Source organism: Ambystoma mexicanum, chromosome 6p (genome assembly GCF_040938575.1).
Source record: "Ambystoma mexicanum isolate Mex_15411 chromosome 6p, UKY_AmexF1_1, whole genome shotgun sequence".
Classification (NCBI taxonomy): domain Eukaryota; kingdom Metazoa; phylum Chordata; class Amphibia; order Caudata; family Ambystomatidae; genus Ambystoma; species Ambystoma mexicanum.
The window spans coordinates 1,437,230,081-1,437,255,779 of record NC_090935.1 but is presented as its reverse complement, the minus strand read 5'-3'; the positions used below and the strand labels follow the sequence as shown (position 1 = coordinate 1,437,255,779).

Below are 25,699 nucleotides of genomic sequence, written 5' to 3'. Positions count from 1 at the left end.
AGAGGATAAAACATACCCTACCTAAAAGACACCTACTATAGTGATTTACAACAACAGCAGCACAACAACTACAACAGACGCAACCGAATCGTTAATTTTTCTGGAAGCTCTGGATCATCAAGTGGGAGCCTCTCAAGTCCCCCAGGCGGAAATATGATCACCGGACCACCGCCACAACACCCTTTTTTTTAGAAGGGGGACAACGGGGCAGACCCGAAGAGGAGGCCACAACAGACGGGCCAATATATGCGCACGAGACAGTGGTACTCCAACCAGCCGTGACATCAATCCCCAGCTTCAATTTATCATCAAGAATGATAAGTCACGCAGAACAGGCACTCCTAGAGAGAGAGAGGCTTGTCCTTCATCCCAGCCACTAAAGCAGACTCTTTTAAAACAGAAGCTGAATTGAAAAGGTTTTTTTCTGAGCCTCAGACTAAAATACTTCTTCGAGATATATCTACCGGAGAAACAGGACTCTGACAACGCAACTCTGCAAGAACCAGAGAGACCACAAGACAACACCAGTGGTTTAAAACCGAGGTCCAATTTTATGCTGCCTCCACATACCATTCCCGGAGAATTTGACACCTTTGAAAAAATAGTAATGAAAACCATCACCACTGGACTAGCGCAAAAAATGTTTTCAAAGAAAACTTGAGCAAAGAAGAAAGGACATCTTTTAGTACACTCAATGCCGGCAGATCCATCACGATCAAACCAGCCACAAGGGCGGCGGGATAGTGGTAATGAACACTACAGACTACAACGGCGAATGCCTACGGCTCCTAACAGTTACCACATTCTACAAGAAGCTAAACAGAGACCTACCCAACGACTACAAGAAGAGATCATGAGTCTCACCAGACATGCTGAGGATGAGGGATGGATATGTGAAGACGAACGCAAGTTCCTCAACAAAACACACCCAAGGACGCCTGCGTTTTACATCCTGCCCAAGATACATAAACAGGCTACGAAACCTCCTGACAGGCCCATTGTTTCAGCGTGCGATTCAATACTCGAACCCCTCTCACTCTACACAGATCACTTCATGAAACCCTTCATTGGACAAATGAAGTCATACATTAAAGACAGCACAGACACCATCAAGATCTTACAAACCTTGGACTTGACCTCAAACTCCATTCTGGTTACCATGGATGTAGAGGCCTTATACACCTCAATTCCACAACAAGAAGGACTAGAAGCACTCGCCTGCTGTCTAAATAAAAGAGCTGATGTGACATCGACACCAACGAATTTCATTCTTGAGTGCATTCGCAAAACAATGTCCGAGAATTTCTTTCTGTTCGAACACCAAATCTACCAACAAGTCAAGTGAGTGAGCATTGGCGCCACATTTGCTCCAGATGTAGCCAATTTATACATGACCCAATACGAGGAAGATCATATATACCATGACAGCAATCCCTACAAAGACCACATCAGATTATGGCGTTGCTACATCAACGATGTTCTCCTCATTTGGCAAGGTAGCAAGGAGCTACTGGTAGCATTCCACCTCTGGATCAATTTACGGAACCAACACATCAAATTTACCATCGAATGGGACTTCCAATCTATCAACTTCCTGGACCTACATATAGACCGCTCCGGAAACAAACTCAAAACCGAACTCTTCAGAAAACCGACGGATAGGAAGAGCCTCCTCACTTTGCAAGTTACCATCCCCAAGGACTCAAATATAACCTTCCGTATGGTCAATTTCTCTGCATATGTGGAAACTGGACTGAAAAACAGAAATTTGAACACCATGCCAAACAATTGCAAACATGTCTCACTGAAAGAGGTTACCCAAAAAAATCAATCAAAACGGTAAAGAAAAGAGCAGCAAACACAGACCGCCCAATCTGTCTAACTGCTAAGACCAAGGATCCCATAGACAGGACTCTCTGTGTCACCACCTTCAATCCCATCAGCAACCTGATAAAACAATCAACAAACACTGGCATCTCATCAAGAATAAAGGAAGTTTGTCCAAAAAACCCTCTTTGCGTTCCGAAGAAACACAAATCTAAGAGACACCTTGGTGCACACTTTCCTGGAACCAGAAAAAATCCAACCAACACTATGGAACTTACCCCCCGTCGTGGGACACTATAGCTGCGGACGCTGCACAGCCTGCAGGTACACCGAAACCAGAAAAACCTTCAGCTATAAGGACTTCAACTGGACAATGAGAAACCACACCAACTGTGAAAGCAAACATGTCATCTAAGTCATCAGATGTCCCTGCAACCTTATATACATCGGCAAAACAATCAGGCCCATTAAACAAAGGATCAATGAACACAGATCGTGCATAAAAAATGCCGTGCAAGACAAACCACTTGTGGTGCACTTCACCAAAAATGGACACACCCATGAGCAATTTTCGTGGACCATCCTACAGCAACTAAATCCACAAAAACTAGGAGGGGACATCAACCTAGCCCTAACCAGACTCGAACAGAAATGGGTCCACAAACTTGATACAGTAAAAAACGGACTGAATATCAGTCGAGTGGAAGCATTTTTGAACTGATCCTATCCACTTGACACTATCCACCTGTGGTACCTTATTACCCTCTGTATTTTTCGTTTTGAATCGTTGCAAAACTCTAATATGAACGCAACTCGATCCCCCCCATGGTGCAGTATGGCATTTCACCAACTAAATGAACACAGACAGTTCTCAGTCTCACTGCGCTGAACAGTGCAATAGTGGCAGGTGTTCTAAGTAATTCAAAGAAGGAGGGATTTCTCATGAGTCCAATGAGTTTAATAACGAAGTAGCCTGACACGTGTTTCGAGTCATCACCGACTCTTCATCTGAGGCTAAACATAATGCACAACATAATGATGAACAAAGATAGTACAGCACAACATAAACAGTTTGAATGAAAGTCGTCCATTGTGAAAAAAATCAATAAAAAATTGCTAAGGACATTAGTAAGGACATTCAACCAAAAGGGCAAACACAAGTGCAGGTAGGCCAAAAAGAACAGCAGTTACAGCGTATATATTAAGATAAAATCAAATAGCAACAAACGAAAATAATAAAAAATAATAGATAAAAAAGATTGGCACAGTACCTTATTAGGAGGGGATTGAATTGAATGGAGAATCCATAGGTTACGGGATGCATGTAAGAAACACGGGTAAAGAAACAAACAAGTTGCAAAGAGTTAGTTATAATGCATCCACGGAACAGCTATAGCAGCACAGTCAAAGAGGCAAAAGCCGCCAAAAAAAAACAAAATTGGAATCATAAATAAAAGGTACCTGAAAGTTTCAAGAGCTAGCCTAACCAATTAAGTATATCGTGGCCAGTGCCATATGCACTCTCTACAAAGGAAGAGAGAAGAAAAGATTTTTATTTTATATGAAGTGTTTAAATACGCTGTTCAAGCACAAATGTGAAATTCAGGAAGAACAAGAGAGTGTGAGATTAAATGACAAATCATACCTCACTGCTTCGCAATTGCGGAACTCTGTAAGGGAAAAGAAATTCCCTCAACATCACTTAAACATGGACAAATTAACGTAACAACTGTGATTGCTAAAATGCAGCTACCCGGAGTGCCAGAGGAAACCCAAAACGCAAAAGCATGGCGTGCTTGCGCAAAAAAGAATGGGCAAAAGCTAAAAATTGACTTTCTCTAAACTTAATTGAGATGTGCTGATGCACTAATTAGAAGTATCATAGCGGCCAGGGGTCCGTGAAAAACCGTCTTACCTGTGCAATGCTGCTGAACTGAATGAAATAAAATTAAGCCCAGACCATAGAGATAGGAACAGGACTATTTAAATACACAAGGTATTTTAGAACATTGCCGATTAGGTCAGGAAAGAAAACCGCCATATTGGAATGGTGAAAATGAAATGAATCCCTCAGGAGTGAATTTGCCCCAAAAAGTAAGGAGCTTACCAAACGCCCCAAAAGGGCAGAGATTAACCTGTTCTGAATTTAAAAATTAGCAGGGCTGGAATTCCACAAAAATGTATATAAAGTGCGTAGCACAGCAAAAAATGTACTAATTGCAAAAAATGGAGCCCCGGAGGGCGCCAAGATAAATATATACTAGTAAGGCCTGAGAACGAAAGGAAATTTGCGCCTCGGGCACCAAATGCTGTTGAGCTGAATAACCAAAAGGAAAAACGGGTTCATATAGATGAAGGGGATTAAAACCGCAGAGAATTGCGACTACTAGAGCATGATAGTAGGAACCAAATTGGGGAAAGATGTTAAATAAATTGTGCATCTGCCATCTGTGAATGCGCTGCTATAGAAAACTGTGAGGTAACGGGACTGCAAACAGTCATTGTAGAGGGATCACTAGACGCCACACGATTATAAATGACCACTTGGGTGTAAATAAAGTACTCATGTCCACAAAAAAAGGGAGGGAAAACATGATACCTGTGTAAAATAAAGAAGAGAACAACAGTAGGTTTTCACAAAAAGGTTGCAAATTCATGATCTGAATTTAGACCTCTAAACACAGTATGATATTTACAGATAGAACTCAGCATGTTATGTGACTTGATATACCCGGTCAATTAACAACCACACATGTTTTTTCTTCATATAACATTGTGAATTGCAGTGCTGTATTACCATGGAAATGTACTAGAATTGTTTTCACTTTTGTGACACTCGATCCTGAGCTTATCCCCCCTCCCCGTGCACTTTGAGTCCCCGATTCCAGGGCCATCACAGTAAGGGGCTTTGTGTTTAATCATGGCTCATTGAACCACATCTCCCATGACACATGGCGCATGTCCCAGCCCCGTGCACACCAGCTCTGCGACTATTGGCAGAGCCGCAAGCCTATCAAGCCCGGTATCACTTGTGATGAGTTAGCACGCCAGCTGATGCGCACACCTCCGCCCCTATTGGTCCATGACACATACCACCGTCACCCAAGGGCGGGACCCAGCATTGTCTCGACCCCAATTGGCGGAGCCACGAGCCTACCCAGCCCGGCTTCGTGTTTATTGTGCATACACGTCATCCGACGTACACACCCCCATTTCTATTGGTCCACGAGACCGTTCACCATAGGCTACGTGACCCTGAGGGCGGGGCTGAGCATTGTCTTTATCCCGATCACCACGGCAATCTTTAACACTACACGCCGTGGCCGCAGCGAGATCGCCTTGTCTACAGCACCAGCCAGTAAGTGCCAGCCACACCAGATGCCGTTCCTACCACCAGGGGCTTGCACCTCACAGGGCACTTTAGTTTACTCATATGCTCACTGGATGTTGATTCGGTGACCAGCACACATTATGCCCTGATATCCAGCCGAAAAACACCATTACGTGCATCTCCAGCAGGCCTTTCGGCCCCCTTGCACACCAAGAGCCTCAGGCATTGCCTTCACGCACGACCTATGCTTTCAACGTTCTGTTAACATCACCAGCATGCCTTTAAACCACGGCACTCCATGCCATGTTGTTATCATAGTCTTCTATGCTATACGATATTTAGACACAGTTTTGTCTTGTCATTGTACAGACCTGAGACCAAAAAGGGCCATTAACAGGCATTTTGGTTCCTGTTGCAATCCTTGGATCCAGGAACCCCAGGTCTACTCGCTCCAGTGTATTGAACACACCACAGTTTCCTCCATGATGCCATGAGGGACTCCTAAGCACAGCCACACCGCCGAACCCTCAGTTGACGGTAAACTATACTTAAATACACACAAATATGTATGGTCTAGGCACTAATCAGCCACTAATAAGTAACTCAAAATAATGAACAATTTACTACTGAGATCCTCACAGCTATCCTTTCCCCCACAGATAATACTCACGGACAGAACTATACTTCACGTCTCTCCTGACGAAGGCCACCAAACTAGCATGCACAAAAAAGGCCCCCGTTGGCCGAAACACTGCAGTGTCGATGACCCGTGATACAACTGTTTGACCCCCGTTGTATGTTTATATATAATGTTGTGTACACTGTCTGTTAAATACCCATGGACAAAGAGTAGTCCTGGGCAGCACTTTCTCAAATTCCGATTGATTTGCCCAATTGTTTTATCCACAATTGCGCCTTTTTGGGAACTTGGTACCCAGATGTACCCCCCATTGATAGAATACTACACCTGTCTGTGTCACTTTCGTGCTTATCGAAAGAAATGTAAATACTTAACATTTTGTGTGAAAAAAATGTTTTGAGATTAAATAAATGTATCCAGAACACTACAGCTGTATGGTGATCGCACATCCTGATTGCTTTGATATGAATACTTTTACCCCCCTGTGTATATCAGGACTCCGCCAGGCGCCCTTTAGATATATTTTCAACAAGCAAGAAGACAGTGTCAAAAATGCAGCAGGGGGGAAAACAAAGAGTATTTGCACAATATTAGGAACATATATACTCTTTGAGAAAATAAAGCACTATCATGGAGTTCAGTAGCTTTGTAAAAGATGGAATGGTGTAGAAATCAACTACAACCCATATTGATGTTTTGGAGGCTGCGATCTCGGATGAAGTGCTTATACTAGACCAATTGAAGACAGAGAAAATTGTGGCACCCAGTGAGTGGTCTGTAAGCGGGGAAAAGATAAAGGGGAAGATCGCAAGCACATGATGGGTGTGTTCATGGAATGAAGAGACAAAGAATGCTATTGCTAGACCCAAAACAAGCCATGATTATGGTGGGGGAATCGTACCGAAATGTCACCCTCATTTGTGCGCCCCCGCAGTCACTGCGACTTTGGGGGCGCACAAAATGAGGGCGATATTTACTGCGCCCAAGCAGAGTGGGGTTTTGGGGGTGTCCCCAGCTATACTTGGGCGCCTTAATGGGATTCGGAGGACAAGAAAGAAAAAAAAACAAAGAAAAAAGCACTCTGTGGCATCAGCTCTAACCCACGTTAGTGGGAGGAGCTGACGCCGCAGGGATAGCAGGTTGTAGGTCGGCACACACAGAAGTGTGCTAACGTAAAGGTAAGTGGGGGGTTGGGAAGGGAAATGCGGGTCGGGGGATGTGGGCACAGTGATCTATCTGATCACTGCACCGTGCCGTAATTGGCGTCAACATTTCGGTTGGCGCAGTTACGGGCAGCGCAGTGATCACATAGATTCGTGGTGGGTGCTAAGAAAGACCGACCACTGTGACACTATTCTTCCTGTAGGCCCAAATTATTGATGAGGATGGAAATTAAGATCTTGGCAGAAGTTCTGTCTTGTCGAGTTTTAGAGATTGTAGGTACCCTCCTCCATCTTGACCCCAGATTTAAATGAGGGAGATCGATCAGACCCACTCTATCAAACCCAATCTGTGAACTGGTGTCCATAATTTCCTTTGACATACAAAAGGCATCAGGCATGGTAAAATTGAGTTTTGTGATGGACATATTATATAAAAGTGTATTTAGCAATTTAACTACTGGCTAAAGTTGTTGCCTACAGTTCTAAGGGCAGGGATATAGGCTAGCTGTCTTAAGGTTCCTGACTTGGAAGAGGTAGGCCTGAGCCAAAGTGTTGTTAGTCTTTTTCGTGGTAAATGGTAACGGAGTCCCTGGTTCCTGGTTATACTGATTCATAAAGACCCTTTCCTAACAGATTTTCTATGGCCATCGGGGATAGAAGACAGAATATTTTTATATTTGGAAGATCTATATGTAGGTTATATGTATTGAGATAGGCCGGAATCAGGAGACGGACTAGGAGGCATGATTTTCCCAAGTTTTATTCAAAAGGAAGAAGCCCTAGTCTAGTCCCTAAACTTGAGTTACTAATCCCTACTCTATACAAAAGAAAGTCAAAAGAGGTGCTTGTTAGGATATCAAGATGGCAAAACAGGAATGGAGTCTTCTGTCCCGAATCCTATTCTAACATAGTTTCTTTCCCTACTTCTCAAAAGAAAATATAAAAAAACAAAGACATACCATAAGCCATTGCCCAAATAAAGGGCAGCTGCTGGCTTCTGGCCCCACTCTTGTGTCTATTTACCAAAGGACTTGTCCAATGTGAACAAATCCAAGTGTGCAGTTTGTGTACTGCTGGAGTATTGTCCCGGGGCTCGAGCAAGATCTTTTGTCTCTCTCTCTCTCTCAAATCAGTCTGTTCTCCCCAGTTCAGGGCTCCTCTCCTTTCTTTTCACTCCCCATCCTGGGGTGTCTTTCTTCTTTCCCCACTCTGGAGCTCCCCTCTTCCTCTCTCCCCATTTTTGGGGGGTTTCTTGGTTCTCTCTCTACACTATGGCCTTTCTCAGTCTCTCTCCCCACTCTAGCTTTCCTATATCTTTTCTTCACTCTAGGGCATTCTCTCGCCCCAGTATGGGGCATCTCTGTGTTCACCAATCTCCGGGGCTTTCCTCACTCTTCTCTCCACTCTGGAGCATCTTGGGTCCCTCCCCACTCTGGGGCTTTTCTCACTCTCTCTCCCCACTCTGGGGCTTCTTTGTTTTCTCCCCTCTTCTGGGCTTTGCTCACTCTTTCTCTCCACTGTCAGGCATCTTGGGTTTCTCCCTGCTTGGGGGCTTATCTCGCTCGCTCTCTCCTCTCTGAGTTGTCTTGGGTCTCTGACCGCTCCCAGACTTTTCTCTGTCTCTCTTTCCTTACTGCGAAACCTCCCGGTCCGTTGGAACCTGTTTGTGAAGGGCGGTGCTCCTCTGGAAGCTGGTGCAGTCTGTGTGGTGCTCCTCTCTCCACACCTTAGTAGTCCCCTAAAGGGAAGTCACATACAGAGGGATACTGCTTACCCTGCCCTCTAAGGGGTGTTAAGCATAGCAGCCTCACCTCCTTAGTCACAAAGGGAGTGGCTCAGGTGACAAACTCCTTGAATTCATCACATACCCCCAGTGTTTAACACTAACAGATTGCTATTCTTTACAGTTGCCCCCATTATTATGATAACTATATTGTTCTACATTGAGGAAATTCTGTTGTGAATATACTCTTCACCCCACAGTAGATGTTAGTATGTATCCAATGAGCCAATTAGGTGTTGATGCTTTTTTCTAATTTTGGTTGCCTTCCGTTACCCGTGAGAGTATTGGTCGAGCATCTTTCACTTTCTGGGTACCTCGCTGACTGCTCAGTAGTTAGATACTAATCCCTTTCCAATTTGGCTGTTGTTTCCTTTACATTTGTGGTTAGTCCACTTTTGATTTCCTGAATAGGTGTATGTGCCTTCAGTACCACATCCCAGATCCTTTCGGGACTTCCGGGTTCTCCAGTGTAAACACTGTGAATGTCGCGTCTCCGCGCAGCTGATGGAGATTGGTTCTCACTCGCTAGAGCGTAAGCGTAAACATTTGACATGTTTTGTTAAACTCTGTTCGATGTTAAGTGCTTGGCAGGTACTCTCTATGTATCCCCTTGGTAACCTGGTGCCATTACTTTTTTTTTAGAAAGAAATGCATGGTTTCAAGGGTCCGCATTTACTTCACATTCAATTCAGCTTTTCCGGGAATCAGCTCCAACCTCTCTCGTTACCTCTAATGGAATTTCCAATTATTATTAGAAGACCAGGTCAGTGTAGTTTAATGCTAGGTTCATCACCTGAATGCTATTTTTGAATTGAGCTCATTAACAGTTCCTTATGACTTTCTTTGTTTTTTTTACCGTACTGTCAATAGATATTTGGTCCTTGAGCATGCTATCCATGTTCATTTGACAAGCTTTTTTACGCTATGGCCAGGTAGGCTAATTCCAGCTTTGCCCATTTATTTCACGCATGGTTTCAGCATGCTACACTAGGGAGATGAGGAACAAGGCTCTCTTTCACCTCTTTTCTTTGAATCACTCAGCTACATCCAGTTAGCTCTCTGGACTATATTGGAATAGCCTTTAACTCTAATTTCACCTGGAACACAACTTTTTTATATTACCATGGCATGAACAACACATGCGTTTTCACTGGCTTATAAGTATGATATATACCATATCTGTTGATTAGTATGTATATACAGATCTTGTACGTTTGTTTTGGTATTTCCTTGCAATTTGAATTGCTCTTGAAGAACGGGCTTTGAACCCCGAAATGCATCAGCATATATGTCAGACTGCCTGATTTCAAGAGGACTCTGAAGTTAATAAATATTTTTATTTTGTTACTTTTATTGTATAATGCTTGCTCTAACTTTCTAGAAATCTATTTGACTGCTTGTCTCAAATAGCTGGCTGATTTTCTCAGCACTGAAAGTGTGCAGGGGACCTATAATTTTATTTACAATTGTGAACCTGTCCATCTTGATGGTTTATAGTTAGGTGTGCACTAACATCTTTGTTTACTTTTCCTTTCCGTGAACCCAGAAGCCCTTTAGATCATGCTTTCAATTGGGCTCCACTGGTCGTGGTGCAGTTGTCAGATCGCACGGTCCACCCATTACAGGTCATGCAACCAGGTGCCGTATCCTTAATTGTGTTCTCTTTTCCTTATACTGGTGGCCACCCGATGCTTTTCCAACACTCTTTGCTTATTCTGGGGTCTATGCAGCTAGCCTGGATCCAGCTCCTGCCTGGTGGCCACTCCAATGCTTATTCTGGCGTCCCTGCGGCCAGCCTGGATCAATCTCCCACCTGGTGGCCACCCCAATGCTTTTCCACCACATTTGGTTTGTTGTCAACACTTTTCTATCATTTGTGGGGATTTTGCTCCCACTTCAGTTCTCACACAGCTCCCGCTTTTTAGGATCTCTATTTCGCTCAATTTTCGTGTCCACGCACAGCTCCCCTCTCTGAAGACACTTCCTTTCTTTACACAGTCATTCAAGAACGTGTAATCATACACGCAACCACTCTGCTACTATGTATCCTTGTAATTCCATTTGTCAATTTCACCCAAAGCCTCTCCAGTCTTACGCATTCAGGCTGCAACACTGTATCTTGCTCGCTTACTTGAATACACACTGGTTCTCCCCACCTGCCCCTTAGACACTCCAGGGTTCCTGTCCTGGCCCAGGTGAACAAGCATTTCATTTTACCAATCCCACCAATTATTCCGCAAAGCCATCAAAACTAAGCTCTTTAGCTGAAAGCTAAATATCTAGTACAACCCTTCACAACTATAGATGCCATACTGTTACTCTCTCTATGTCTGCAATGTTGTTCACATATGTATGTCATGTAATCTGTAACTGTAACGAAGTTGTTTTTTGCAGGCGTTAAAATCCAACCCGCAAAGGGACCTCGGAGCTAATTACGCCATCGCAAAATTGCGGTGCCGTAATTAGCGCCTTCCCCATTCCCATAGAGCCCTATGGGGCAGAAATGGGAATGGGGAAGGGCAATGGTGGAAGGGGGATTTACCGCCCCTCCAACCTTGGAATGGGGCGGTAAATCCCCTTTCCACCAAGGCGGTGCCAGTATTTTACCGGCATGAGCCATGGCGCTAATAGCGCCATGGCTCACCGCCTACCGTGTAATGAGGCCCTGTGTGTCTTAATACGTTCTATGAAGGCTAAAGGGGGGGTCGGCTAGGACACTCTCAAGAAGGGGGTATACCCTGTCTCTGGTCTAGGGGTGTTCTTAGGATAAGAAACTGGTATTGGTTCTTTCACTCTGGTTCCCTAAGTAAATGAGATTAACACAGAAGGAAAAGATTGGGTCTCAAAGTAGTTCCTGATATTAGAGCAACATGAGGATAAGTCTGGGTTATAGTTAGAAAAAGTGTTTTTACATTCTCTTTGTTTTCTTCTGAGTGTTCGACATCTGGGAAAGAGACTTTATCGTGGAAAGGCCCTGGACTGTGTCCTGAGTTGCATCCTCGTGTCGAAAAAGCCCATGTGGTCTAAAATCCGAGTGTGTCACCTTGCCGTGTTGAAAACATAGGGAAGGGACCCGTTGCTCAGGTAGCCTGACATATCATTTCGGAACACTATTTTCCTTACATGTACATTTAGCCTGCACACATTTGTTGTTATAGTGCAAGGGCAGGCAATAGGTTTTGTTGACAGACACTACTAGGACTGCGCTATTGATTATATGATGGTCGAGCCTGCTCTGATCCTTAGATATAGGGCCAGATAGGCGTTGATGCAATCCTCGTGGCTAAATAAACACCTGTGAACATTGAGGGCCTGATTCACAGAACGTTTTCCAATGGGATTGCACCATTTTAAACCGCTTCTGGGAATCATGCACTGAATCCCTTGTGTCTGTCTTCACTTGTGATTCCATGCCTCCCTTACACTCCTCAACCATGAATGCAACGCCTTCCTCATCACTCACAATGCTGAAGCCAAAAATGTCATATTTCGAAATGCGCATTTTCCTGTGGGCGGTGGGGGGGGTGGATTAATAGGTTTATAAAACATATAAGGAGAGTATGGGGGAAGGCTGCAGGAGATCTTCCCCATCATGGGGAAATGTATGAAAAAAGAAAACAAAATTGACATTTTCGGGTTCAGCAATATAGATTCGCAGTGATCACATAGATCCGAATAAAGTTTTTTGCAAAAGTGGCTATTCTTATCTACATCTAATTCCAATGTGATTGGTGCCACAACACCGGGAGGGATGCAACACGCAACAAAGCTGTTGTTGGGGGCTTTGTTAAAATACACAAATGGGGCTGCAGCTGAGGCTGCTCTCCACACGAGAGTCCCTCACAAATGCCGTCCTTAAGCCATGGTGCTGTGGCTGTCCTCTCACTCTTGAAGGGTGCAAAGCGCACCTGTTCAGTTAACTTCAGGGGAACATTGGGTGATCAAAGCAACACAGCGACCGAAATGCCCATCATCCTAGGGCTGCCGCCTTCACACAAAATCCAGAGGGAGCCTTTATTGTTTAATAGTTGAATTCCCTGTTACCTAGAGGGTTTGCTATTTGTGTTGTTTTGTTATTCCTCGAACTGTGCATCCTTCATGCGTGTGTGGGTGTGTGTAAATAAATTAGTGTTGAGAAACCCAAAAGTCACTCTCCGCGGTTGTTCTTTAACTCCCTCTTTAAGACACACCTTGCATCAGACGTGCGCATCACACAAGAGAACACAAGCATAGCCACTTTCCTTGGGTTGCATTTAAACAGTATTGCGCTAACCCTCACTTGTGCAAATAGAGAGTGCAGGCCTCTGGCCACCAGGGGATATTTGGCATTCCCCGCATCTGCGCCATACCCAGACAGAGTAGGAATGCCACGGCGTACTCATTTATTCACTTCCTTTTGTTGTTTTCTACATTGTTTCCACCTCTTTCTTATTGTGTCTGCAAATGGCATTAATTGTATTCATTTATGTTCTTTGTTATTCTGGTGTTTAATTTACAGGGCAACAAACACTTCAGTCTTCCAGCAGAATCCGCGTTTGGACTGCCACCTACTGTATCTCAGTCCACAAGGCACCGTCCTGTTATTCAGCCCATTGCTTTGCAATCTTGGCGCACCGTAACTCACCACAAGCATAAAGCACATGCCCTTAAATACAGCTCCAGGCCCTCACTTTCTAACATTGTTAGATCTGCTGCATTTGTGGAATATTCCTGGGTGTCGTGACACCTGGGATACACGCTGCCCACTGTGCTGACTCATGCATCTGTCCTGCGTTGGGGCGGCCTCATTATTGGCCTCAGCTAGGCACCAACTTGCCATCAGTTCACGACGGTTGGTGCAAGAGGAAGCCAGAAGAGTCACACACCTGTCGTTTTCCCTTGAGGCTGTGCCCCCCACCTCCCTGAGTTCCTCTAAGTCCCACCTAGAGGCCTGTGGGTCTGCTCGAGCAATGCACACAGCCACCGGCCTTGCCTGTGTGCTTAGGTCTTCTCCTAGAGTATGAACCAATAATAGGCCCAGCCCAGTGACAGCATTACTATCGAATGTTACTAAATATAGACAGAGGACACTTTCCGGCGGTATTAGCATAATTGACCTAGAGATTCCGGAATGTTGGCCAAGGTGGAAGCAGCTTGAACCTGCAGCTCCTGGTCCCTCCCTGAAGCTATTTCATACTAATATGAATACTAAGAAGAAAATTCAGGAACCTGAAAATCCTTCATCTAAAAAACAAAAGCAGCTTTCAGATATGGATGAGGAGAATCCCAGCATTCAGGATTTGTTCAAATTGATGAGACAAGTTGCTCTGGACATGGCTGAAGTGAAGACAACCATGGCTGAGATGAACCTAGCGGTTGTACATCTGGATACAAGAGTTTCTGAATTGGAGAAAAAATCTTCTAATATGGGGTCTGAGATGGCAGGGAGTTACAGAGCCTATAAAAACCTGAAAACGGATTTACAGAGTGAGAAAAGCAAACGCCTGGAAATGGATTTGAAATTGAGGGAAAGAAATATCAGACTGGTCGGTGTTATGGAACATGCTGATCCCAAGGCTGAGGAACTGATACCACTGGTTATGCAGATTGCTAAAGAGTGTTATGGAGTGGACAACATCAGTGAAAATGACATTGATCATGCATACCGAGTCGGTAAAGCCCCTACCTCCAGACCTAGGCACATATTGGTATCCTTCACTCACTCCAGGAAAAGGGAATCCTTTTTGACTGCATCTAGGAATAGAGGAACAGCTTCCTTCAAAAGTAAATCAATATATGCCTATCCTGACTATCCTAAGGAACTTGTGGAGGCTAGGAGAGCCTTTAAGGGTGTGAAAGACTTGGCAAGGGAGCTTCTGGTGAAGGTCTACTTGAATAAGTTTAATTTATTAACATTGATGCTGCCAGAGGGTGATAAAACTACATCTGACCCTAAGGAGGCATTTTCCTGGCTGGAGGATTTTCGAAAGACACGTAATATTGCTGATTAATTGAGTTATTTGGCAAATACACTCCGTTTTCAGTGTTTTTGGAGTTGTATTTTTTAACATTAAAATTGCGCCTGTTATATGCTGCAGTTAAACGTTTTTTTTTTCGTGGAATCTTGGCTCGGCAGTGCTGGAGAAAGCTTGTTTACTTGAGGAAAGAACCTTCGTTCATCTGACCAGCTGATCAGTCATGTGCCCGGATGTTTGTCTCAAGATACGTCTGCTCGCCGGAAAATGGGACCGTTTATTTACGGAGCTGCTGGGGAGTGTAGGCATCGCTCGAATGGCAGAGCATGGAATGGACACGGTGAGGTGTATGGTTTCCCCTCCCCTCTCCTTACTTTGCGTGGCCTGCTTCCTGACAGAATCTGTGTGTGGCAACAGAAGTGAATCAACTGCTTACGAGGAGGGGGGCGTTCATGGGAGCGCGGTGGCTGTCCTGCTCCGGTATGCAGGGCTTGCGGGAGCGGAGAGCTGCGTTCGAGGGCCTGCGCTCTCCAGCTGAAACGCTGACTGACCTTTGTTATCTCAGGGCTTGCTGGGGACGGGGAATACTCGAATGTACGAGGGCCCTCTCTGGGGAGCGTGCATGCATATGCGGTTCCCCCCCCCTTTCCTCCAGTGAAATCCTTTTGTGCTGGGGTCTGGTGCCACGTTATGCTTAACTCCCAAGGCGTGAACTCTTTCTAGCATGTTTGGGAGGGCCCACCTGCATCAGGGTTGCAGGGCATTGTTATTTTAGCGAATGCCATTTCCATTCCAGACGTGGGGCTTACATTTCCACGTTATCATCGACCTCGTCTCAGACACTTTTCCATGGTGCTCTATTTGGATCCCAGTGTAGTCACCACATTACGGTCGATCACGGTATATGAATGCCCAACGTGTTGAAGTGGAGACTTTACATTTTCTTTCATACTGGAGTGTTGGAGCACCTGAAATATCGCTGCGCTGGGGGTGTGTTTTTTGGCTGATTTGTTTCTGCAAGCACAAGCTTCATGCTGCCAAGATTTCCCACATGTGCCAGTGCTCCTGTGTCCTGTCTCTTCTGGGCTGTGATTGTGCTCACAGCTTGTTCATCTTTTTACGGACAAGTTCTGCAACTGACCACTTTCTGAACCCGATGGATAACTTCCCCTCCTTCGTTTTCGTGACCATGTTTTGCACTGTTCTCTCGGGCCCATTTTCGGCTGCTGGAGGGATGGGGGGTGAGGGGCTGCGGGGAATGCAGGTCTGAAGGTGCTCGATTAGACTTGGAAAGAGGCCCTTGCCAGCTCAAGTGCATTTTAAGTGACACGTGACTTGCTAGGGTGGTTTTAGTGACAAACATAATTTTGGTGGATATATTTCACCTCCTTGCAGTGCCCTTGCAGTGTGCCCCCGCTTCTGGTTCCTTCAATGGCTGCCTGTGTTTGTATCAGTTTGAGGGGGGGGTAGCGGGTTAGTTATTGTTTGCTATGGTTTTATTTTCAAAAAGCGATATTGCTTATTATATATATACAATAATCTATCCTTTTGGATACTAGCACAATGGGATATTAATAAGTATGTTATTTAGTGTGTTAGTTCACTGATATACTGCATTTAGTACTTGATTGTGGTTGCCATTCGACCTGTATAGTGTTTTATTGCCACTTGGGGGGGGTTCCGATTGATAATTACTTGTTCTTGAGTTGAGTGCTCCATGTTTTCCTGGCATGTGGTGTGGTAAGTATTTTGTTAGCTGTTGGTTCATGTTAAGATATGGGGAATTTGCAGCTATTCTTTGTATCATACTGCACACCTTGTGTTGATTGTTTGCGGATGTGCACTATCTGCTATGTCTGGGGAGATTTTATTGGCACTATTGGGGTACTGTGACTTTGCTGCCGTGATCGGGTTGGGCCTTTTGTTGTGAGCTACATGTGTCGGCTTGTTTTGACTGTTAGGCTGAGGGGACATGTATTGTTTATTTATTTTTTACAGATGGTTTGGTTAATTGCTTTCTGGTTGTTTTTTCTTGTTGAGGTATGTATATGGATGTAGGGATTGCAATTTGGTTCTTGGTTTTCAGCAGTGATGCTTGTGTTCATGTATGGACATTTGTAATCTTATTCGGGAGGGTGCCAGGGGTATTGGGGGTTTTTTCTTTTCTGAGCGCTTGTAACGTTGGCGTCATATTTCTGTTTTAGGGGGTTAGGTTTTTCTTGGGTTATTTTGCTTTTTGAACTAGTGCTTACTTTTTGGTTTTATTTTGGACCTTTCACTATGTCTGCTAGCAGGGAATCGTGTCTTTCGATCACCTCATGGAATATTAATGGTATGAATAATCCGGTGAAACGGCAGAAGATTCTTAATTGTATTGAGGATATGAAATGTGATGTTTGTTTTTTGCAGGAAACTCACCTATTGAAAGAGGATGTAAGTGTTTTACAGAAGAGGTGGGTTGGCAGTGCCTTCACCTCATGCTATTCCAGTAGAAGCAGGGGTGTTGCAATTCTTGTTCGAAAAGGTTCGCCGATTAAGATTTTGAAAACTTGCAGTGATAAAGCAGGCAGGATGATTGCTCTTTTGATGGATATTCAGGGGACTAAGAATGTGTTTTGCAGTATTTATGCTCCATCTATGGATGATGGCTGCTTCTATAGGGATATGTCGCAGTTATTGCTTGATCTGGATTGTTCCAATATTTTGATTGGAGGCGATTTTAATTTGGTTTATGATCCTTCTATTGATCGTTCAACTCAGAGGATGATTCAGAGGAAAGATATTCATTATCGTTCATTTAGGAATCTTATTGAGGATTTTGATTTGAAAGATTGCTGGAGGCTGCAACACCCTAATGTAAGGGAATTTACCTTTTATTCTGGCTCGCATTCGAGTTATTCGAGAATTGATATGCTACTCACAGCGGGTGGAGTGACCGCGAATTTGTTAGACAGCAGTATTGGCTCTATTGCTGTTACTGATCATGCTCCTGTCTTTATGAGGATAGCTCTGCACTTTGAGTGCTGTAGATCGTTTCAATGGAAAATGAATACATCAATTTTATATGATGATGTCCTTTTGGAGAAGCTTCGGACTGAAGCTGAATTTTTTGTGTTGGAAAATACTTCGGAAGAACTCAGTAAAAGAACTATCTGGGAGGCCTTTAAATGTACAATGCGAGGTCTTGCTCTTAGTTTGTCTAGCAGCAAAAGGAAGAAAATGGATAGGTTGACTTCGGATATTGATGCTCGTATTATTGGGGTGACGAAGGAATTGGTGTGTGCTCCGAATGATGATGGTAAGAGGAATGAGTTAAGGAAGCTGAAGAGGGAACTGGATGACATTTTGAGTATGAAAGCTAATAACGATTTGTATAGGATCAAGTGTACTTATTTCGAACGAGGCGAAAAATGTGATAAGTGGCTAGCTTACAGATTGAGACAACAACACTCTGAGGGTGCCATTACTTCAGTTCAGGATGGGAATGGTGTGACCACTTTTGATCCGCGTGAGATTAATGCAGTCTTTAAGACCTTTAATGCTGATTTATATAGAGATGAATCTGATGTTACTGGTCAAGGTGAGCATTTTATACACAGGTTGGATGTTCCAAAGGTTAATTGTGATGAGGAGGAAGAGTTGAACAGACAGGTCACAATTGATGAAATCAGGTTTGCCATTGGTAAATTGAATTCTGGGAAGACTCCGGGACCTGATGGTTTACCGGTTGAGTTCTATAAAATTCTGCCAGAGAGGGTGCTGGGCCTTTTGAAGGATATGTATACTGAATCCAAGGAAGCTGGATTTCTCCCGTCGTCTACAAACCATGCTACTATTTCAGTCTTTTTAAAGAAGGGCAGGGATGGTAATTTGCCGTCAAACTATCGACCAATCAGTTTGATAAACACTGACAATAAGATTTTGGCTAAATTACTTGCTTTACGGATTGAACAACTCATGCCGAAGCTTATTCACACTGACCAATCTGGGTTTGTTAAAGGCCGTAGGACTTCCAGTAATATCAGGAATTTGTTATTGACCATGTCACATGCACAGGATTTAGATGAAGACGTGGCGATTTTCTCCCTAGATGCTGAGAAAGCATTTGATCGAATTAACTGGCAATATTTGTTTATGGTTTTACGAAATATGAACATGGGAGAAGAATACATTGCGTGGGTGGCCCTTTTATATGCTCGCCCCACAGCTAATGTTAAAACTAATGGCTTAGTGTCGGAATCTTTTGATTTACATAGGGGCACTAGGCAAGGTTGTCCATTGTCCCCTTTGCTGTTTGTCCTAGCCATTGAACCGCTGGCTATTGCATTGAGAGGTGATTTGAATTTGCAAGGTGTTTCCTTTCATGGTGTTGAACAGAAGATTTGGATCTACGCAGATGATCTTTTATTTGTTTTGAGGAACTTGGATTTGTCTTTGCATTCGTTGATGAACACACTTAATTGGTTTCATGAAGTGGCTGGATATAAGATTAACTGGTCTAAATCGGAGGTAATGCCGGTGACTGCACTTTGTGATAAATCTTTGGTGGTGGGGTTTGGATTTCAATGGTGTGAGGAAAAGCTGAAATACTTGGGGGTTTGGTTGACTCCGGATGTCAGTGATATGGTTGAAGAGAACATGGGTATGGTCTGTAAGGAACTGAAACTGAACGTCCAAAGGTGGTCGGTATTGCATCTATCTCTGTGGGGTAAAGTAAATGCGCTAAAGATGAATGCACCAAAAATTAATTATATTCTGAGTATGCTTCCCCTGAAAATTGGTCAATCCTTTTGGAAGTTGATTGATACCACTCTCCAGTCCTTTCTTTGGGATGAGAAACCGCCTAGACTGAAGCTTTGGAAACTCCAGCTCCCGGTTGAGAAGGGGGGACTAGGTGTCCCAAATTTTAAGGCATATCATATGGCCTTCTCATGCCAGTTTTTTCTTCCTTTTTTGAAGGATTCTCCTAGTGAGTGGGCGATGGCAGAGGCAAGTGTGATGGGCCCACTCGCCCCAAGAGCGATATTCACGACTGTTAGCAAACGTGGTAATAGATGCCCCTTGACGGAGTTTCTAAGAGACGTTTGGAAGAATATCTATGATATGTGTGGCTCGGTTGCTCTGAAATCGCCTGATGCATCTTTGTGGCTGAATAAAGCTATAACGGACAATGGCAAGTTGTTGTTTTGGCCGGAGTGTTTTCTTGGCGGAATTCAATGGATTAGTGATGTTTTTAAAGATGGAAAATGGATTGACTTTGCTGAGTTAAGTGCTACTTTTAATGTTGAAAATGTTTCTATCTCGGACTTCAGGAAATTGAAGAGATGTATTGGTGAAGTGCATTGTGACGGGGATGTGAATGTTGAACTTTTCACTACTGGCGTTCAGTCGCTTGCGAGTAGGGTGTATCATCGAATTGTATCGAATTATAAGGAGAATACTGAATTACTTAATGAATGGAGCAGAAGACTGAGTTGTGAAATCACTTCTGACCTGTGGCTTGTGATGTGTGCGAATGTGAAGCTTTGTTCGATAAGTTTGACTGAACGGTCGAGACAAATCAAAATTCTCAATAGAGTTTTTTGGAGCCCGGAAAGGCTTAAAAATAGAGGTTTGTCTGATTCTGATGTTTGTTGGTGTTGTTGGAGTGAGAAAGGCAGTATGGAACATTTGCTGTGGGACTGTGTGAGGGTTCGTGGCTTTTGGCATGAGGTTTGTATTATTTGTCTCGGGGCTCTGAACCAAAATGTTGACTTGGATTTTAAGACTATGGTGCTGGGTTGTGATGCTTTACTGGACGACCTTTCACTATCGGAAAAGAAATTTTTGTTCAGAGGTGCTTCTATTTGCAAGAAAATGATTTTGAGGAGCTGGAAGTCGTGTGTCTCACCAATATTGGAGGATTGGATTACAGAAATGAACTGCTTAGCGAATATTGAGAAATTTATATACAGAAAAATGTGGAAATTGAGTTTATATACGAAGGTCTGGGGAGCTTTTTTGAGTAGGTACTAGTGCATTGCTAAGTTCTTTCTTTTTCTATTCCTACATGTATATATCCTTTATGCGGTGTTATGATATTTTGTGATTTATTGGTCAGTTCTGTTCTAAGTACTAAAATTAAAATAAAGAATTAAAAAAAAAAAAAAAAAGCATAATTGACCTAAACACATTTGGCCTAAAACATTTAATGGAATTTTTGTTGACCCTTTATTTGGTCAAATTTAATTAAAAATATATATATATATATATGGGGTGGGTAAGGGTATAGATTAGGTTGAGGGGAAGTGGGGTGTTGCAGGATTTTAGACTGAAAAAAAGGACAAATAAATTTGATCAAATGTGATTAGGTCAAATAGACCCAAACCTTTCTGGCCCCTACTTCCCTCGGCCTACGGTCTATCTTTCCTGAATCCCCCTACAGGAGGTGTAAAATGGTAGGACCCTCTGAAGCTGAGCCTGAAGATGTGCTGTCCATGATATGAGAGTATATGATATGATATGGCATTTATAACGCGCCTATACACAAGTGTTTTAAGGCGTGAAAGGCCACCATCACACAGGCCACCGCCTACCAATTTTCTTGACGATTTACTTTATCTGCATTCTTGGATATTAACACAACATCGGTTGTCGGTCATTTATCTGAATATAGAAATGTGAAGGTGGTACATGTGCATCACATCATAATATGTTTACTGTTAAGTACTAGCTTCCCATTGTTGGAGCCATATTAAAAAAAAGACTTATAAATGTAGAGAATTCAGCGGATTAGTACACAGTAAGTAGTGAACAGCTCATGAGGCTGCCGAGAGGCCTACATTATGAGCAAGCTAGTGGATGTTCGGCATCACTCTGCTCGCTCACTGTCTTGCCCCAATAATCCCTACCACCTAATATAAACAAAGAAATATTTTGTAGTTTCATGGAGCCTCCTTGAATCCTCACCCCCATTCACACTGCTACCGACCAAAATGGACATAGCAACGTGGCTCCTCAAAGTGCCCTCTTTCCTATCTTCATGTTTCATGGCAACCATCTTGTTGGCGGTTAAAATTTGTTTTTAATGAAAAGCCTGGCACACTCTGCAGATACCATTTTCTTTTCTTTAAAAAAAAAAAGGTAACTTTGGCTCTTGGACCTTTACCCCGGGGAACTAATGTTAAATGTTAAAGGTATTTGTACCACGCACCATCACCAACGGAATTGGTCCCCAGGCGCTCTGGCGGATATGTAAATGATAAGGGGGGGATTGGTTAGTAGGGTGAAGAGGGAGTAGGATAGTGAGAGGAGTGGTGTTCTGTTGGCAGCTTCAACTCGGTGTACACCAGGTGCTGAGCTTTGATGTGGGTATTGGATCGGTGCCAGTCCGCATGTGCTGTTGATCCGGCTTATGTGTTGTTGCAGTGTCGTTAAGTGCGTGCGGCTTGTTGTGTGAGAGATAGTTGTGTGAGTTTTTTGAGTGAGATAAGTATGCAGAGTTTCAGTTTATATTGGTTAGTGGGTTACATGACCTTTAGCATGCTAACATTGACAGTTTTGTCTAAGTGTGGCACTTGTTGGCCTTCACATGTGGGCATGCCTACATTCACAGTCTTTTCTAGGTGCGGCGCAGGGTAGTGTTTAGAAATCTGTCTAGGTGTGGGCATGCTAACATTCCTAACTTAATCTGGATGCGGCGCAGGCTGGTGTTCACAATTCTAAGTGTGGCACCTGCTAACATTCAAGTTTCATCTAGGCGCGGGCATGTTATGCTTCAATCCATCCTATCTAGATGTGACGCAGGCCAATTGTCCACAATTCTAAGTGTGGCCTTTGCTAGTCTTCACGTTTAGCGTAGGTGCGGGCATGCTAACGTTCAAGGTCCTATCCAGATGCGACGCAGGCCAGCATTCACAATCCCATCCAAGTGCGGGCATGCCAACATTCAAAGTTCCATCCAGACGTGACGCAGGCCAATATCCACAACTCCATCCAAGTGTGGCCATGCTAACATTCACAATTCTATCTAAATGCGTCTGCCGGTCTGGATATGGTCCGTCCGGTATGTACAAGTGGGCGAGTCTCTAGAGGGTTTTCGTCTAGGTCTAGGTATGTGATCAGTCTCTCGAGCCTTCCTGTAGTGGCTATTTTCCATGATATCTTATGCTCCGTCGAGTGGTTGGTTCTTTGGTTTGAGTGTTTGTCCAATTTGAGAGAGGCCGAGGTTGGAGTTATTTTCATCGTTGTTTTAATGTCTGCGCATTCGAGTGCGTCTCCGTTGTGGTTACGCTGTGAAGACCCATGATTTGAGGAGTTTCCTGAATGCTGGGTGGTTTGTTGTGTTCCGTATATTCTTAGGTAGGTCGTTCCAGGTTTTGAGTGCCTGGTGAGAGAAAGAGGACCCTCCTAGTTTTTTTCTGTTGTAGGGTTTTGGTTCCAGGCCATGTCGGTGCTTGATTTTAGTGTTCTTGTCGGTTGATGTAGGCGTAGTTTGTCGCTTAGGAATTGTGCGCCTTGTTTGTGTATTGCTCTGTGCGTGATGCACATGGACTTGAACTTTATTCGCTGTTTTAGTGGTAGCCAGTGTAGTATTTGTAGCGCGGGTGTGATGTGTTCTCTTCTGGGTAGCTTGAGGAGGAGTCTGGCTGCTGCATTTTGTATGCGTTGCAGTTTTTTTAGAAGTCGTTCAGGCATGCCCAGGTATAGGCTATTGGCATAGTCTACTCTGGAATGATCAGAGCGATGATGGTAAGTGTTTTGTTGGCGAACGACAGGAACGGTAGGATCCTTTTTGCTGCTCGCAGGAGGAAGAACATTTTTTTGATTACCGAGTTTACTTGTGGCTCTAAAGTAAGGTTGTTATCCATCAGGACCCCTAGGTTTTTTACAGTTGATGATGGTTCTGGTGTGGTGCCGAGCTCTCTTGGCCAGGGGATGTAGTTGATGTCTCCTCCTTTTTTTGAAACAATCATTATCTCTGTTTTGCCTGGGTTGATTTTGAGATAGTTGAGGTTCATCCAGTTGAATATGTCGCGAAGGCAATTCTCTAGTGTGGTGTTTTCTTCTCGGGTATCTTGTATGTTGAAGATTATTTGAGTATCATCGGCATAGTTGTAGCATGTGAGGCCGTGTTTTTTGATGAGTTTGATTAATAGGTACATGTAGATGTTGAATAGAAGCAGTGAGAAGGATGATCCTTGTGGTACTCCGCACGTGAAGTCTCTGGGTTTGGATTTAAAAGGTTTCATCCATACTGTTTCTGTTCTGTTTGTTAGGAAGGATTTGATCCATAGTAGGGTAGTGGCTGTTAACCCTAGTCCTTCTAATCTCTTTATGAGGATGGCGTGGTTGACAGTGTCGAAGGCTACAGACAGATCAAGGAGAATCAGGGCGGTACTGTTGTCCGAGTCAGCGTTTGTTTTTAGGTCGTCCCATATTGAGAGGAGAGCTGATTCTGTTCCTCTCATGGGTCTGAAACCAACTTGTGCCTGTTCTAGTAGGCAATGCTCTTCTATGAATTCTTGGGTTATTTGGTAGACGTACGTTTCTAGCAGTTTGGCTATGTAAGGTATGTTGGAGATGGGTCTGTAGTTGGATAAGTCCTCTACGTTTCCTGTTGTGTCTTTGAGAAGCGGCTTGATGTAGGCTGATTTGAAGGCCTGTGGTACTTTACCTGTTGAGAATGAGAGGCTGAGAAGGTTCCTGTGGTATTCCATGGGGGTTCCTTGTTTGAGAATTGTTTTGAATATGTCTGGGGGGCAAGGGTCTTCAGGAGAGCCTGATTTGTTGCTTTGGTTTACCAGTTTGACGAAAGCCTCAACTGATATTTCTGGGAAGTTTCGTAGCTTGTTTGCGTGTTCCTCATCGGTGTTGGTATGGTTTGAGCTGTGATCGCTTGGTCTGTTTTGTACAGAGTGTTGGATGGAGGTTATTTTGTTTTTGAAGTGGTCTCTGAGGTCCTCACAGAGTTTTGTCGATGGAATTGGCGTGTTATTGCAGCCTGGTGGTTTTTTTATTTCGTTTATGATTTTGAATAGTTCTTTTTGAGTGTTTGGTGCTCTGGAGATTTGGAGTGTCATTTCCTCAGGTAAAATCCGTTTGTAGAAATAAAAAAAACACTCATTCAACCATGCAAAGGCATCTTTGCTTGACATTGGTTACCAGTTGCTGCTTTTATAGTTCTTTGCTTTTAATTTTGTTTTCTAATCTTTGATACCTGGGCTATTTATATCATTTCGGGGATTAGAAGAAAGAGAGCGAATTCAGACACCAACAATCCACCAAGGAGTGATATTTAATGCTGTTTCATTTCAGACAAGGAAACCATCGTCCTTATCTGTGCAATGCTACTTGAAATGCTTTAGTGGTAATTGAAAAGGATGTGTGCTACATATAATGACCCCCACATTTATGAGAACATATTTGCAGAATATGCAATAAAGTATTTATTTGTCATCCTTTCTTTTAGGTTTCCAATGAATACCGTCCAGTACAACCCCGATGCCTTTGTTGTGAAAGAAGCGGCAAAAAAAGCAGTGTGCTCCTCTAGGATTGCAACATTAGCACAGCCTATCAGCCGCTAATAGCTCCTGCTACCGGAGGCTTCCCAATTGCACTGGCTATTTATTTAATAAACTTTCATGCATGCTTCTTTGCATTAAACACACTCTGTTTGCCTGCACTTTATAAATAAGAATTCTGTGCATTGTTACACAATTGTGTCTCAGGTGACCAACACTAACACTTTCTCCCGCTCCTCCAGGTTGTTTGTTTATTTATTTATATAGCGCGCCTAACCCAATGGTATCTGGGCGCATTGCATCTTACAAGGTTACTTAGGATTTTACACAATGGTAGATAAAAACAGAGCATATACAATAAAGATCACACACATATGACTGAATTACGAATACATTACATGATTAATAAAGATAGTATAATAAACATTTTCCAACAATCAGTAAAAGTCATGGTTGTGGTCATATTTATAGATCAAGGGAGAAAAGCCAAGTTTTGGTT

General features: G+C 43.5%; 1 protein-coding gene across 1 annotated transcript in view; it reads left to right on the top strand.

The window, feature by feature from the left end:
* Positions 1-25,392, top strand: part of SPMAP2L (sperm microtubule associated protein 2 like) — a 368,678-nt gene extending 343,286 nt beyond the window's left edge. Inside the window, exon 12 of the mRNA XM_069626161.1 lies at positions 25,149-25,392. Coding sequence (XP_069482262.1) covers positions 25,149-25,263 — 115 coding nt within the window. The 3' untranslated portion in view covers positions 25,264-25,392. The remainder of the gene's footprint in view (positions 1-25,148) is intronic.
* Positions 25,393-25,699: the final 307 nt, after the last annotated feature.